This window comes from Suillus bovinus (assembly GCF_016758785.1).
Source record: "Suillus bovinus strain UH-Sbo-P2 chromosome Unknown EDB93scaffold_44, whole genome shotgun sequence".
NCBI lineage: Eukaryota > Fungi > Basidiomycota > Agaricomycetes > Boletales > Suillaceae > Suillus > Suillus bovinus.
The window spans coordinates 22,947-37,212 of NW_024542100.1; the positions used below are offsets into that span (position 1 = coordinate 22,947).

Here is a 14,266-nt window from a genome sequence, read left to right on the forward strand (position 1 = left end):
GGAAACCGCGCAGAAAATATTCTGGATAGCGCAGAGTTGACAGGCGAGAACGGCAGTGCTGATACGTAGAGATGAGGTGTGCTGTACAAGATGATGCTACCGAAGATTTGAATAAATCTCTGCACGTCCGTTGCAGCGGACGAGGCATCTTCGTAGCCGGTCTGACCCTGTAATTGTGATTCCGCCTTGGTAAGCATTTTATGTGACGTTCAGTAACCATGTGCTCACCTTCAACCACTTGGCAATAAGCGGAAGGGCGGGGACTGCGCTGCTTAGCGTGTTGATAAGGCAGAGCACCTCCAGCCAGAAGAACAGTCGTTCGTGGTCGAAAAATGATTTTATTTCTGTGGCGAGGTCTGGATCGAAGTCAGTGGCTTGTACGTGGACAGGCCAGAATTGGCAGGCATAGGATAGATGTCGGGGGATGCATTTCTCAACTCGTTCTTGCAGGCCGGGATCTTCGGAGTTGGAGAGATATGAAGATTTTAGATCGCAGATATTGAATGAAAGTTCATGTTCCATCACTCGAAGAGATGCGAAAGCAAGGTCTCGTTGTGCCTTCGACACGTCGACGAAGAAATCTCCGCTGCATTCACGGTCTGTGAGGAAATCGCGGAAGGAGGCATGAAGGGGTCGGATGGGTGTGGATGAGTCGGTGGTGCCGCTGAGCAGGGATCCCATATGTTCGACCATGACTTGGACTTTATAACGTTCGCTGTTGTCTGGAAAATGGCTCCGCATAACATTCAGGGAATTCAAAGAGAGGGGTTCAGCTGCGCTAAGGATCTGTCCCATCACGGAGCGAAATCTTGCTAGTTGTTTGTGCTGAGACGTGGAAAGTGGAGATTTGTCTATTCGCATGATCTCTGTCAAGATGAACTGATACATGTCATACAACAAGTTTTCCCCCTCAGCGGCATTGCGGGACATCACAGCATCGAAGGACTCCATTGGGGATAAGCCAGGAGGGGGTGCTTTGATGGATTTGCAGGCGAGACGTGCCCATTCAAACAAGCCATCAGCTTTCTTAGCAAGCGCTCCGAACTGTGTGCCCTCAAAATCTGAAAGTCCTTGCAGCTCGTTTGATATGTAAGCGTTGATATCGCGCTCGGCAGTGACTGACGAAATGTTGTCCATGGACATCCGTCGAATATGCTGAGCACCTGCAAACGCTGCTTCTATATCTTGGAGCGGACGAGAAGTGACAATGATCCGGAAGTTTTGGGGGAGTTTCGTGATGTGAGTGATGGTTGGGTCTCGAAGTTTACCGGCAAGAATGCGCAGAACGTCGCTGCGTGTCTCCGCTGCCTTGCCACTTTCGTCCAGTGCGTCGATGATGATCACGACAGGCCCCACGGGCGACTCAGAAAGCTTCCCTAGCGGCTCCATAAGGAGTTTCTGCCACTGCTGTACGACATCCGCCGTGGTCTTGAGCGCATTTGCGTTCCGGACTGCATCCACTAATGCTCGTCTCATCTCCGGGTGACGGTCAGCCAGGTCGCGCGCGATGGTGGAGAAAACCTTTTTATGGCGATCTTCTGTGTTTCGGTCGAAGCAGTAACAAGAACCGAGGCCGCCCACCCCGATGAACGAGCTAGCTATCGTGTGAGCGATGGCTGATTTACCCGTTCCGGCAGGGCCGGATAGCCACAGGACGCGTGGAACGTCGTCTACACTGTCGTTGATCCATCCCATGATGTCGGAGAGAATGTCCGTGCGTGTCCCTGGCAAGCATCGCTTCCTGGTATCTAGTCCTGCGGCCTCCGCATAGGCCATACCACTGAGGCCCAGTATCTCGCCTGTAGAAGTATGAATGATCGTCGAGTCAGAAGCATGTCTGAACCCTTACCTGTACGGTGTATGTAGATGGCTACGTCGCGAGCAACTTGGTCCCGGAAATTTTGCATGAGCGCATCCAACACGCTGTTATAGCGTTGTATCGTATCGTCTGTTTCCGAGACGACGTTCTTTCCAAGTCTCTTCCCTATGATAAGTTTGAAAATCTGCGAAGTGTAGCAACTTCTTGGAGAGACTCACAAAAGTTTTTCTTCTCCGAGTAATCCCTGATGAAATGGGCACATTCAAGGGTCTGCTGAGAGATCTGTCCCAAGATGGTGCTCATCGACGAAATCTGATGAAGCGTGTCGTCTTGGGTGATGAAGCTATACACTTGACCCAACTTTCTGTAGAGGTCGAGTATCGCTTCGTCGCGATCCGCTTGAGCAATGATTATCTGCGTGTGGGACAACTGAGCAGGAAATTTGAACAAGAGCAAAGAAAAACGTACTTTCGATGCGCAAGATAGCACACCCAGTGCCATCTTTGCATACGGATGTACCTGCAGGACGGTATAGTCCAGTTGTGATGAGGAGGAGAGATCATACATTCGCAAGCTCCCCGATCAGAGTGTCGAATATCCTGAGGGGTTGAAGATATGTGACTTCCATATTGCCCATATTATCGAGAGCCGCTGGTGCATTTTGGCCTGCAGACACTATGGATCCCGCAGGTCCCCAGAGTGCATTCATCTGATCTGCACCATCACGAGCATCCTGAAGTGCTGTGGTCACTAATTGGGGATCGGTACCTCGTTTCACACCAGCAGAAGCATCTTGAACGGTGGCAGGCTGAACCTGTGTGGCCAGCAGAAGTTTGACAGAGAGTAGAAACTGGAATGTCACCTACTTCAAGTTCAATATTCGGAATCAATGAACCTTCGTGATCGACGTTTGGGGGAACAGGGTCGCGGCTGTGTGAATCCTTCAGGTTCGAGCGCTTGCGTATGATATCAGCCTGATCTCAATACACTCAACATTGATACCGACTCACAGAAATCTTTGTGATTACACCGTTCGTAACCTTGCCCAGAAACCGACAAACTTTGCCACGGGGTCGGCCCTAGACATCAGAGAAAAGATGCATTAACAAGAGTCAGCGCCTCAACTTCATGGACATCAGCCACCTACCGAGCGCTCAACAGTGTTTGTTTCATCGAAAGTCTGGATGACTGGAGGAAAAAGTGACCTCGAGTCCCCTGATCGATTTTCATCGTTCCCGGTCATGGCTAATAGTTGAGGATGAGGATTAGTCTGACCGGAGTAGAGTGCGACGAAAAGTTGGAGAAAGGGTTGGTCCAAGCCATTTATGTAAATACACAACAGGCAGCATTTACTGCTGTATTGGCTTCAGGCACTGAGCATTGGGTGGGCGCTACGGAACTCCCACGAAGCGTATGGCGCTGGATCAGTTCAAAAAATTACACACACTGCATACGCCGAACACACACATGTCAACACATTCAGTACTAGTATAGGTTGAGTATAGGCGCATTTTCAAGTTAACTGTGTTGTTCTAACTAAGGCGTCTTGAATCATTAGGCCGCTGCAGCCCTAGCAAACATCTCACTAGACTCGCCAACCAAGCCGTCAGATGACCATCATTCCATTGTTCCTCGAAAATATCACCCGGTTACATTTCAAACACGCTGTTCGCTCAAAAGTACTGCTACAAACTCAAATGCAATCACGATGCTACATATATAATAGACGATGGAGTAACTGTACACTACGTATCGTACTCGACGAAATGATTTAGGAATCTCCCAAAATCAAATTTCCAGAACAACTTCAAGTTGATCATCGTGATCAAGAGCTATAAGGATCGCATTATTTAATTGCGAGCAACAGAACACACTGGAAACTCACTCCTTGCGGCAGTGCTGCCCATAGGCCATGTGTCTCAGATCAAGCTCAACACCTCTGGGCATCACAAATGCAGTCCAAGGATTATATCGAAATGCCTCTCGCGAAGCGGGTGGTACCTAGAATAAGAGCCGGCCAGTGTGTCCCTTCATCCATCCATCGTCTCCAAGAAGAGCAAATGTTGATCTGCGGTCATCATGGGGGGCACCCTCAAGCAGTTCAGTAGTGTCGCACAGTGCATGAGTCAAGTCGGATGAGAAACAGATGAAGTCATGGCTCGCAATGTTGGGTGTGAGGATAACTACTGTGGGATGTGGAATGCAATTGCCATACGGGGAAAACGTTGAACAGTCTTCTTCAGCATGGTCTTGTAACGACTTTTCAATCATCACATACCAAAGACGGACAGTCCCATCTACTGAACAAGAAATGATGCGAGTGCCATCTGGCGAGAACGAGACTAATGTGACCCAATCAGTGTGGCCCTCCAAGGGCTGACCAATTGGCTTCCCCGCCGCTGCGTCCCACAGGCGGATTGTTCTATCGGACGAACCAGAAACAATGCGAGTCCCATCTGATGAAAATGATACTGAGTAGACCCAACCAGCGTGCCCCTCCAACGGCTGACCAACTGCCTCCCCCATTCTTGAATCCCACAGCCGGACAGTCTTATCACCAGAACCAGAAACGATGCGAGTCCCATCCAGCGAAAACGAGACTGAAAAAACATAATCAATGTGCCCCTTCAAGGGCCCATCAATTGGCTGCCCCATTCCTGCACCCCACAGCCGGATTGTTTGATCGGCCGAACCAGAAACGATGCGAGTCTTATCCGGCGATAATGAGACTGAGTAAACTGCTGAAGTGTGGCCAAGCCAGGGCTGACCGACCGGCTGCCCCGTTCCTGCATCCCACAGCCGGATTGTTTGATCGGCCGAACCAGAAACGATGCGAGTCCTATCCGGCGAGAATGAGACTGAGTAAACTGCTGAAGTGTGGCCAAGCAAGGGCTGACCGACCAACTGCCCCGTTCCTGCATCCCACAGCCGGACGGTTTCATCACCCGAACCTGATATAATGCGACTTCCATCCGGCGAGAACGAAACTGACCTCACCCAATCAGTGTGCCCCTCTAGGGGCTCACAGACAGGCTTCCCCGTCGCCACATCCCACAACCGGACAGTCGTATCTGCAGAACCAGTTGCAATGCGAGTCCCATCCGGAGAGAACAAGACTGAGAAAACCCTTTCAGTGTGCCCCAGCAAAGGCTCCCCGACCGGCTGCCCTGTCACTGAATTTAACAGCCTGACAGTACCATCCAAATAACCAGTCGCGAAGCGAGTCCCATCCGGCGATAGCGAGACTGAGGTAATCGAATCGGCGTGCCCTTGTAAGGGCTGATAAACTGGCTGCCCTGTAGCTGCGTCCCACAGTCGGATAGTGTGATCTGCAGAACCACTCGCAATGCGAGTCCCATCCGGAGAGAATGAGATGGAGTAGATAACATTGGTGTGCCCCAGCAAGGGCTCACCGACTGGCTGCCCTGTTGCCGCATGCCACAGCCGGACAGTCCTATCCCCCGAACCTGTCACAATGCGGCTTCCGTCCGGTGAGAACGAAACTGAATGAACATGATCAGTGTGCCCCTCCAAGCGCGCACAGACAGGCTTCCTCGTCGCTACGTCCCACAGCCGAATCGTCCAATCGGCCGAACCAGATACGATACGAGTCCCATCCGGAGAGAGCGAGACTGACATAACACAATCAGTATGTCCCAGCAAGGGCTCACCAGCCGGCTGCCCTGTCGCAGCTTCCCACAGTCGGACAGTCTGATCATCTGAACCAGAAACGATGCGAGTCCCATCCCGCAAAAACAATACTGAGTTGACCCAATCAGTGTGCCCCTGTAAGGGTTCACCAACTGGCTTCCGCGTTGCTGCATCCCACAGTCGAATAGTGTTATCCCGCGCACCTGTCACGATGCGAGTTCCGGTCGGCGAGAACGCGACTGAGTAAACCGACTCAGTATGCCCCAATAAGGGTTCACCAATGGGCTAAAATGTTTGCATCCCACAACCGGACAGTGCTATCGTACGAGCCAGACGTGATGCATGTCCCATCCGGCAAAAACGGCACTGAGCTAACCCTGTGAGTATGACCCCGCATGGGCTCGCCTACTGGTTTCGCCGTCGCTGCATCCCAGAGTCGCACAGTACAATCATCCGATCCAGTCGCAATGCGAGTCCCATCCGGCGAGAACGAGACTGGTCTAACCCAATCAGTATGCCCATTGATCGCGGTCTGAACAGCCGTCCAGTTGATATCACGTGCAGACGCCACACGAAGAGAGTTGGGAAACCGTGCAGAAAACGTTTTGGATAGCGCCGAGTGGACAGACGAGAATGGCAGCGCTGATACATAGAGATGAGGTGTGCTGTGCAAGATCATGCCGCCGAAAACTTGGATAAATCGTTGCACGTCCATCGCAGCGGATGAGGTATCCTCGTAGCCGGTCTGACCCTGTAATTGTGATTCCGCCTTGGTAAGCATTTTATGTGACGCTCAATAGTTATGTGCTCACTTTTAACCACTTGGCGATAAGCGGAAGGGCGGGGACTGCGCCGCTCAGCGCATTGATAAGGCAGAGCACCTCAAGCCAAAAGAATAGTCGTTCATGGTCGAAGAATGATTTGATTTCTTTGGCGAGGTCTGCATCAAAGTCAGTGACTTGTGCGTGGACAGGCCAGAATCGGCAGGCATAAGATAGATGTGGGGGATGCATTTTTTAACTCGTTCTTGCAGACCGGGATCTTCAGAGTTGGAGAGATATGATGATTGTAGATCGAAGATATTGAACATGTTCCATCACTCGAAGAGATGCGAAAGCAAGGTCTCGTTTTGCCTTCGACACGTCGTTGAAGAAATCTCCGCCGCATTCACGGTCTGTGAGGAAATCGCGGAAGGAGGCATGAAGGGGTCGGATGGGTGTGGATGAGTCGGTGGTGCCGCTGAGGAGGGATCCCATATGTTCGACCATAACTTGCACTTCGTAGTGTTCGCTTTTGTTTGGGAAATGACGCCGCATAAGATTCAAGGACTCCAAAGAGAGGGGTTCAGATGCGCCAAGGATTTGCCCCATCACAGAACGGAACCTCGTTAATTGTTTGCGCAGAGACGTAGAATGTGGAGATTTGTCTATTCGCATGATCTCTGTCAAGATGAACTGATACATGTCATACAACAAGTTTTCCGCCTGAGCGGGATTGCGGGATACCACGGCATCGAAAGACTCTATTGGAGATAAGCCAGGAGGGGGTGTTTTGATAGATTTGCAAACGAGACGTGCCCATTCAAACAGACCATCGGCTTCTTAGCAAGAGCTGCGAACTGCGTGCCTCCAAAATCTAGAGAGTATCGCTTCTTCGCGATCCGCTTGAGCAATGATTATCTGCATGCAGGAAATTTGAACAAGAGCAAAGAAAAACGTACTTTCGATGGGCGCCAGGGAACTGCAGGAAACACAAGGAAGTCGAAGGAACGACTTAAAGATTTGTAGCAGTAGGGAAGTGACCAGTGCTTGAGGCCGAGAACTGCGCCAACTCAGCTAAGATGTGGACACAACTTATGGATATGACCATTGATAGTCAAACTACGGTCATAGTAGTATTTAAACCAACGCGGGCTGTTGAAGGTGACTGCAACAGTTGCATATACAGTTGCATAACATCATGGACCGAGTCCGAGACCCGCAGCTTGCGGCTTGAGCTTGAATTTCGAACTTGCCAGTGCAATGCCAGTGGTCCTTCAAGTGGTGCTCACACGCATTACACGCGTTGACGAAAGCCGTACTCTACTAGCGAATAGGCACTTGTTCGCTTCCATCTAGTGATCTGACGCATCATGCCGTGAACTTGGCGCTGGTAACGCACCTTTGAGTACCGACCGACCATGACGCTGACAAGTCTTCCACATGATGTTCTGTACCGTGTCCTATGCTTTCTTTCTGTACGCGAAATCATCTGCCTTCGACTGGTGAGAAATTACTGTTCATCCGAGTCGTTTGCTGATCGTATCCCTTCATATTGAATGTGTCTGTATTGATTGATATAGGTGTGCAAAGACCTTCGAGACTTGACATTCCACACGGCTATATGGCATGATGCGTATAAGCATGCAAGACTTCCTCGTCCCCTCGGACCACTCGACTCTCAGTCTCGCGAATTCTTAGAAAACACCCTCGTCAAAAGCACTCAGGTCGGCGTCAAGTGGAACAAACAAGCTCTAACGATAACTTCTAAGGCAACTTGGTTTGAGCCCGAGTGGTCGGCCTTGCAAGGAGACCATTGGGAGGTGGTGGCTGGCTTATGGCTCGTCATCCCGTATATTAGCGGCCCCGACATCCTGTGCTACGATCTGGAGCGCGGACTGCGCCACATCCTATATCATGCTGATGGCGCTCAGATACTGTCGTTTAAAAGCGCTACTTCTGAGGCAGCGGATGGAGGATGTATCATGTACGCTATCGTCATGGAAAGCGCTCGTGGAAGCGTGTCGTTCTCACAGTTAGTTTCTCCCAATTATCGCATTCACACCCTGAATGATTTGTCGATAGTAAACTGCTCTCCATCCGTTTCTCTTCTGATGGTCCTTCGCTGCAATTCTCTATGGTGATCCCTGGCGATGTGATCGGGATGGGAATGTCGCAGCTATCTGCTGGAAAACGCTTGCTTTGCATGAGCGATCATTTGACTGGTACTTTGAATTTGGCGGTGGATACTGGCACCCGCGTCCTGTACCGCTTTCCGCCACCAAGCTCTATCATTGTGCGTATGAAATAGGTGAACGTTGTACGCATCTCTCATCATGAAATATAGGACCCCACGTTCGCCGTAACTTGCACGCAAGGGACATACTTGAAGCGTCTCATTGCCACCGAAACCCACATTCTCGCAATGTTCACCCCTCTCACTATGGTCAGTCAGCTCGACGAGGGAGGAAACTGTCGTGCGATCATTCAGGCATTCGCTCTCCCGTCGACGGAAAATACTCCCGCATCCCCGCCCACTCTTCAACTCACCCACGAAGGCCATTGCTATCTCGATATCGAACGCGTTTCCCTGCTGTGCGATTCTATGACCAATGCCATCACAGGGCAAACCCAGATCAAATTCCTCACCCATTGCATGAGACTTAATCTGACCAAGTACTTTGCTCACCGGATAATTTTATCCCCTCCTCTGCCAGGGCAGACACTAGGGAACATATCTCTCTGCACCGAACAACTTTTCTCTGTTCCAGGTTATGCTAACACCATGAAGTTCACGACGTCCTTTGATGGACATGCACGCGGCATCTGCGTGCTTCATAACGAGAGGGACGGTACAGAATTCTACGGATTCACGATCGACGCTAGCGGGATAGATAAGCCCTGTTCGGGTATCGTTGGGCCAGGGGTCGATATCAAAGAGGTTGAAGCGACGGAATCGTTTCCCTCGTCTTTGAGAATGACGTGGAATGTCAAACTGGCATTTGACGGCTACTTGGGTAGAATTTGTTACAGGAAGCGGGGTCAAGCAGGAAGGAATGTACTCGCTGTAGTAGGACTTGGCGTAGAGGTATCGGACGGCTTGGATGCGTGGGGTAGAGTGATAGTGCTAATTGAATATTTAAGGTTCCGAAGGATGATTTCTTGTAATGTACTGTATGTGTCTCAAATGTGCCCTAGATTTTGCTTATTGGTAAATGCTATCTTGGCGATAGTGCGTATGGTGCAAGGAACTTGCCTGCACATGTGCCGCATCCCAGATGCAGGCAGTTCACATTGATCGTGTCGTAGTCAAATAAAGCTCTCCCAGTTCACTCAGTACGCCATCGCACCATCACATAAACAAGTGTTCATCAACGCTATCATACTCAAACCTTTCCAGCTGCAGCTGCAGCATTCTTCTTCTGCTCCTTCAGCTTCTCAATCCGCTGCAAAAGTCAACAAGCATAAGCTGCAACACCTTCAAACACAGGAAAAAAATACTCACCAACCGCCTCTCCTCCTTCCTCCTCGCCATCTCAGCCGCCTTCTCCTCCTTAGACATCCCAGCCATACTAGTCGGCGGTGTGTTGTCAGCAGTATTCGGAAGAGGTCGAGGGGATGATATTGGTGTTGATCGGGTGCTTGAAGCGGGTGAGAATGCTGGTGCGAGAGGGGAAGGTACGATTGATCTGCGGGGTTGTGGTGAGAGCGTGCGTGAGATCTGGGAGGGGTGTGATATAGGCGAGCGACCTGTAGGTCGAGATGAAGATTCCATTGCGCCCCATTCATCAGGAACTGTATCAGATAAATCAATATGAACATTATGGAGAAGGTAACGATACATACTTGGAGAACTGGACCGCAGCGATATTCCGAAGCCTAGGCCATTGGTTGCCGCGAGCTTTGATTCTGCAGCGGGTGGAGCACTCTCGAACGCACCTACAAAGAAAAATGTGCTCAGTTCGAATCTGGTGATATGATTAAGGTCAGAGGACGTACTCCAATCTCCTTCATCGGCATTAATATCGATCAAATCCTCATTCCACAAACGACTACTGCCCTGCCCTGCCTCGTTGGCGATCTCTTCAGCGAGGTGCGCAGCAAGAGTGGAAGCCGGGGCTTTATTTCCACCCAGTTGTAGGCCTTTGCTCCTTGATGTATTTGCGGAGGGAGAAGATGACACAGGTAGAGGACTGGCGCGCCCATTGATGTTTGGTGCCAATGTTGATGCGTCGATGGGACTCGAAATCGCTGTTTGCATATCAGCAGGGGCAAGCTGAGTGGTGGATATTCGTAAGCTATCAGTTTCAATAAATAAAATAAAACATGCCTTTTTGCCAAGGGACGATACAGCCCATCCTGTGAGAGCAGCTGCTGCGCCTGTTGCTGAGTTTACAAGGCCAGCCTGGGTGAATGCACCTGGGAGCCTCGCAGGTAGATCTTCCCCGCCATCTTCTGTGAAGGCTGTCTCCGGCTGTGAAAAAATGTATATAGGAAATACAAACTGATCATGCACAATAGACCTACCATAGTCGAAGCGTGAACCTCTAAACGCTTGACGAAAAGCTCGACAGCCTTGAATGCCTGATCACGAACCAACCTACAGATTTGCAGCCATCAACATACATCAAATCAGTAGATCGAGAGCTGTAACTCACTTTTCTTTATCCAACGTAGCACCTACAACAGCTGGAACGACTCTACCGGCCACATCGTCAATATCGAAACACTCCGCAGTTGCCATAAACGCCATAACACCTGCCACACGAGCGTGGACGAATGAATCCTTCAGCGCCATGCTAAATGCGGGAACGAGAACTTTTCGTTTGGTGTTATGTCCTAGCGAAGGGCCAAGCCGACCGATGAGAATACACGTGTTGGTGCGGATAGAAGCTTCTGGGTCTGATTGGAGGCGGGCGAGGTGACGGAGGAGGTCGTTGTTGAGTATACGGTCGGATAGCTTTACAAATCGTCATTAGCGACATTGGTTGCACTTTAAAGTCGACATACCTTGGGAGAAATTAGGACGATAGCGCGGACAGTAGCTTCTCGAATGACAGCAACAGTATCAGTGAAACCGGTTTGCTGCGCGGATGACGATAAAATGAGTTGCTGTGCAAGAATGGATGAAACATGAATATTATTCATACCAGGTTTGGCCAGATCTTATCTACAACTGTTTTCTTATCCAGTTTTTCCGCGAAGTCGGGGAGACTATCGAGAAGCGCAATGCGTGTGCCACGGTCGGCACTCGCAAAGAGTTTGACGAGGGGTGCAACGATGATCGAACTATAGTCATCAGGTGCGACGTTCTTTCCGAATTGGAGGACTAGAGGGACGATGGTTGCTGCCGATGCACCGCCGAACTCAAGCGCAGAGGCGAGGCATGGGAGAATGCGATAAGAGATGAATTCGGGGGGAAATGAAGATGCTGATTCCTTTAGCGTGCTAATCCAAGTCATTGAGTAGTTGATGGGGGTTTGAAGACCCACACGTACCGTAGTAAAGATGCCTTATCAGATTCACTACTCAGGGTGAATCCGTCTAGTCCAGCGCAGACCTTGACAAGTCGGTTATGTACGAAAAATCCATGTCCTTCTCCGTCCGACTCGGCCATACCAATGTCTAGTAGGGTTTTAGGTGACATTCGTGATTTCGCATTCGGGTTAAGGAGCTTTTTGAAGGAGGGAAAGACGGTCAATGGTATAGCACCTCTAGAAGAGACTTGAGGTGGTGGATGAGGAGGCTGAGCAGTTGGTGGTGGAGGGTGGGTGGGATTGAAGACAGCGTGTAGAAGTAGACCAAGAGCGTATCCGTCCGGAGCTGATACTGGTACGCTGTCCATACATTAGAACGGCGGCTGCGTGATGTTATCAGTGTCAGAAACTGAAGACTCACTCTTTGAGAGCAGACCAGCCCTCTTTCTTGACTTCCGGGGGTGCGCATGCCATCGCGTCTGGCATGAGGCCGCCCATGGTCTGTAAGAGAATGTCTATGGGGAAACGCACGAGAAATAGAAAACGACGCACATATATAACAGAAAGACCATCTTTTGGATTGCTCAACACCTCGAAACCTCCCAACTTCCACTCTCCTGAAGGAGTGATGAAGACGGCATTTGGACGAACGTTACCATGGGTTGACGAAGCCGAATCGTTGAGAAAAGCAAGAGCTACCTGACTCAGAATGTTAGTAATTAAAGCTTGAACGTAGATGGGAAGAACAATTCTAACTGAAATTCGGTGTAGTCCCCAAATCAGCCAGTCCTCTCGCTCGCGTGCAACATTGGAGGATGATTGGGATAGCGCGAGAGGTAGAGGGCGAACCCTTTCAGTCATGATGCAAATAGCTGAGTCGGATTCTACGACATCGATAAATCTCAGTACATCTGGATGTCGTATGGTGCGCAGCTTGCGGAGAGAGTTGCGGGCGAGGGGTATGGTGGACTTGTTGAGAGGGTGGGTTAGATCATACTCGAAAACCGAGACCAGGCTACCATCTTCCTGCCTTGTAGATTAGCCCGGACACGACTCGGACCCGTGATGAGAATTGAACCTACCCGTTTGGTAGCGTCGTACAAGGTCCAGAAAGTCTCGCAGGAGTAAACTTTGGCACCTAGCGAGAACGGTAGATTAAGTCCCGATTTCTGAACCAGAGTCGATACCGCAGCAGAGCCGAAGCTGCGAAGATAGTCCATAAAACCAAGCTTGAGTTATACGAAATAGTCAAGTGATGGAAAGAACGGGTCGGCTGCTACTACAACGCAGACTCACAGTACTAGTAGTAATGACTGCTACTGCCGCAAACATTCATTTTGACACGTATGATACACGAACACTCTTGTGCAAGGCCAAACGCTGCATACTTTGAATTGCTAGTGGTGCTACAAGTACTTGTACAAAGAATAATGTATGTCTGTTCTGTAATCAGTGATCCGCTTTGCAGGTTCAAGGTGGCCATAAAGGTTCGATACGCTGATACTATAGTCGAAACTGTATTGTACCCACCCTTGCTGACACGTGCACAAGGTTTCATCTTATAGCAAGTGAAGTGCGGAGTCCATTGGCAGAATGGAAGAGTCGTTATCGACTGCATTGTAGTCGTCGCTGATGTAGATAAGCAATGCCCGGTGTTTCCTGGGAAAGGGCGGGACAGAGATGCGACATGGCATCAAGAATATGTATGTCGAAGTAGACGCAGTACTATGCAGTCAAGGTTGCTTCGACGCATCAGCTTGGAGCTCGTCGAGCGGAACGCGAACAAGCCGTTCTCCGGTGAGTGTTACGGCGCCGTCACTGGGGACTTCCAAGTGCTGTTCCCGGGTGTTCACTGAAGAATAATCAGATCACAAGCTAGGATGGTCAGAACTTCACTTACAGAACAAACTCAAACTTTGGAACATGAGAGGCCACTGTTCGAGCACCTGACCATGTACTGTTAGAAAAAATTAACGATAGACGAGGATCAGGATGAGAGGAATATACCTTGACCAGCGTCAGCCATAACTTCGCAATCATCTGCAAGACCTTCGATGCGTTTGAGGAAAAGAGCGCTAGCACGTTCAAGGGCAGCAACGGCCTCAAATTCTTTCTTTTTCTCCTGCAAGCGTGCCGTTACTGAGGCATTATTGGCCTGCGATGCTAGGGATGCAGCATGTGAAATGCGACTCGGAGCAACGGATTGACGCATGGTTTCTATTTGCAAGTGAGAGCTGCGCGGTGTTCTTAGACATTTTACAAGTCCGACGGCCAGTGCCGCCTGCTAAAATTAATATCAATAGCCGTGTAAACTTATAAGACACTTTGTACATTCATTGATCCTGACAGTGCTCATGAATATGAATATTATTCTTCCATCGAGGATGAGAGACCAAGCCAGCAGCAATGGTCTTAATCAACCAAATATCCTGCATATTTAAGCACATTATGTAAATTGTGCCGTCTGACAGCAATAACGATTCTGCCAAATCCACCAGAACCCATGATGCGGAGAAGTATATGCAGGGTATAAAATGGAGAGACTTTAGGCTAAAAAAAAG

At 49.9% G+C, this 14,266-nt stretch overlaps 4 protein-coding genes across 4 annotated transcripts; 1 reads left to right on the top strand and 3 right to left on the bottom strand.

Annotated features, from left to right (window-relative positions):
* Positions 1 to 2,081: 2,081 nt before the first annotated feature.
* Positions 2,082 to 3,062, bottom strand: EDB93DRAFT_1105414 (uncharacterized protein; the record flags this gene model as incomplete). Its single annotated transcript, XM_041447498.1, has 7 exons — positions 2,082 to 2,131; positions 2,176 to 2,233; positions 2,288 to 2,338; positions 2,385 to 2,633; positions 2,686 to 2,793; positions 2,830 to 2,898; positions 2,967 to 3,062. 7 exons carry the CDS (start codon positions 3,060 to 3,062, stop codon positions 2,082 to 2,084), a joined length of 681 nt encoding a protein of 226 aa, XP_041305819.1.
* A 4,229-nt stretch (positions 3,063 to 7,291) lies between these two features.
* On the top strand, positions 7,292 to 9,592 carry EDB93DRAFT_601235 (uncharacterized protein). The gene is made up of 4 exons (XM_041456830.1): positions 7,292 to 7,733; positions 7,812 to 8,263; positions 8,314 to 8,524; positions 8,576 to 9,592. The coding sequence occupies exons 1-4, from the start codon at positions 7,650 to 7,652 to the stop codon at positions 9,524 to 9,526; spliced, it is 1,698 nt and encodes a 565-aa protein (XP_041305820.1). The 5' UTR covers positions 7,292 to 7,649; the 3' UTR covers positions 9,527 to 9,592.
* On the bottom strand, positions 9,571 to 13,013 carry EDB93DRAFT_601216 (uncharacterized protein). The gene is made up of 14 exons (XM_041456829.1): positions 12,788 to 13,013; positions 12,462 to 12,731; positions 12,258 to 12,404; positions 12,127 to 12,206; positions 11,727 to 12,065; positions 11,379 to 11,676; positions 11,239 to 11,313; positions 10,887 to 11,188; positions 10,756 to 10,828; positions 10,559 to 10,702; positions 10,228 to 10,504; positions 10,075 to 10,167; positions 9,734 to 10,023; positions 9,571 to 9,674 (listed from the first exon to the last, which is right to left on the bottom strand). The coding sequence occupies exons 1-14, from the start codon at positions 12,923 to 12,925 to the stop codon at positions 9,615 to 9,617; spliced, it is 2,586 nt and encodes an 861-aa protein (XP_041305821.1). The 5' UTR covers positions 12,926 to 13,013; the 3' UTR covers positions 9,571 to 9,614.
* Positions 13,014 to 13,019: 6 nt separating this feature from the next.
* On the bottom strand, positions 13,020 to 13,921 carry EDB93DRAFT_1157313 (uncharacterized protein). The gene is made up of 3 exons (XM_041449929.1): positions 13,713 to 13,921; positions 13,606 to 13,662; positions 13,020 to 13,557 (listed from the first exon to the last, which is right to left on the bottom strand). The coding sequence occupies exons 1-3, from the start codon at positions 13,915 to 13,917 to the stop codon at positions 13,439 to 13,441; spliced, it is 381 nt and encodes a 126-aa protein (XP_041305822.1). The 5' UTR covers positions 13,918 to 13,921; the 3' UTR covers positions 13,020 to 13,438.
* Between the last annotated feature and the right edge of the window lie 345 nt (positions 13,922 to 14,266).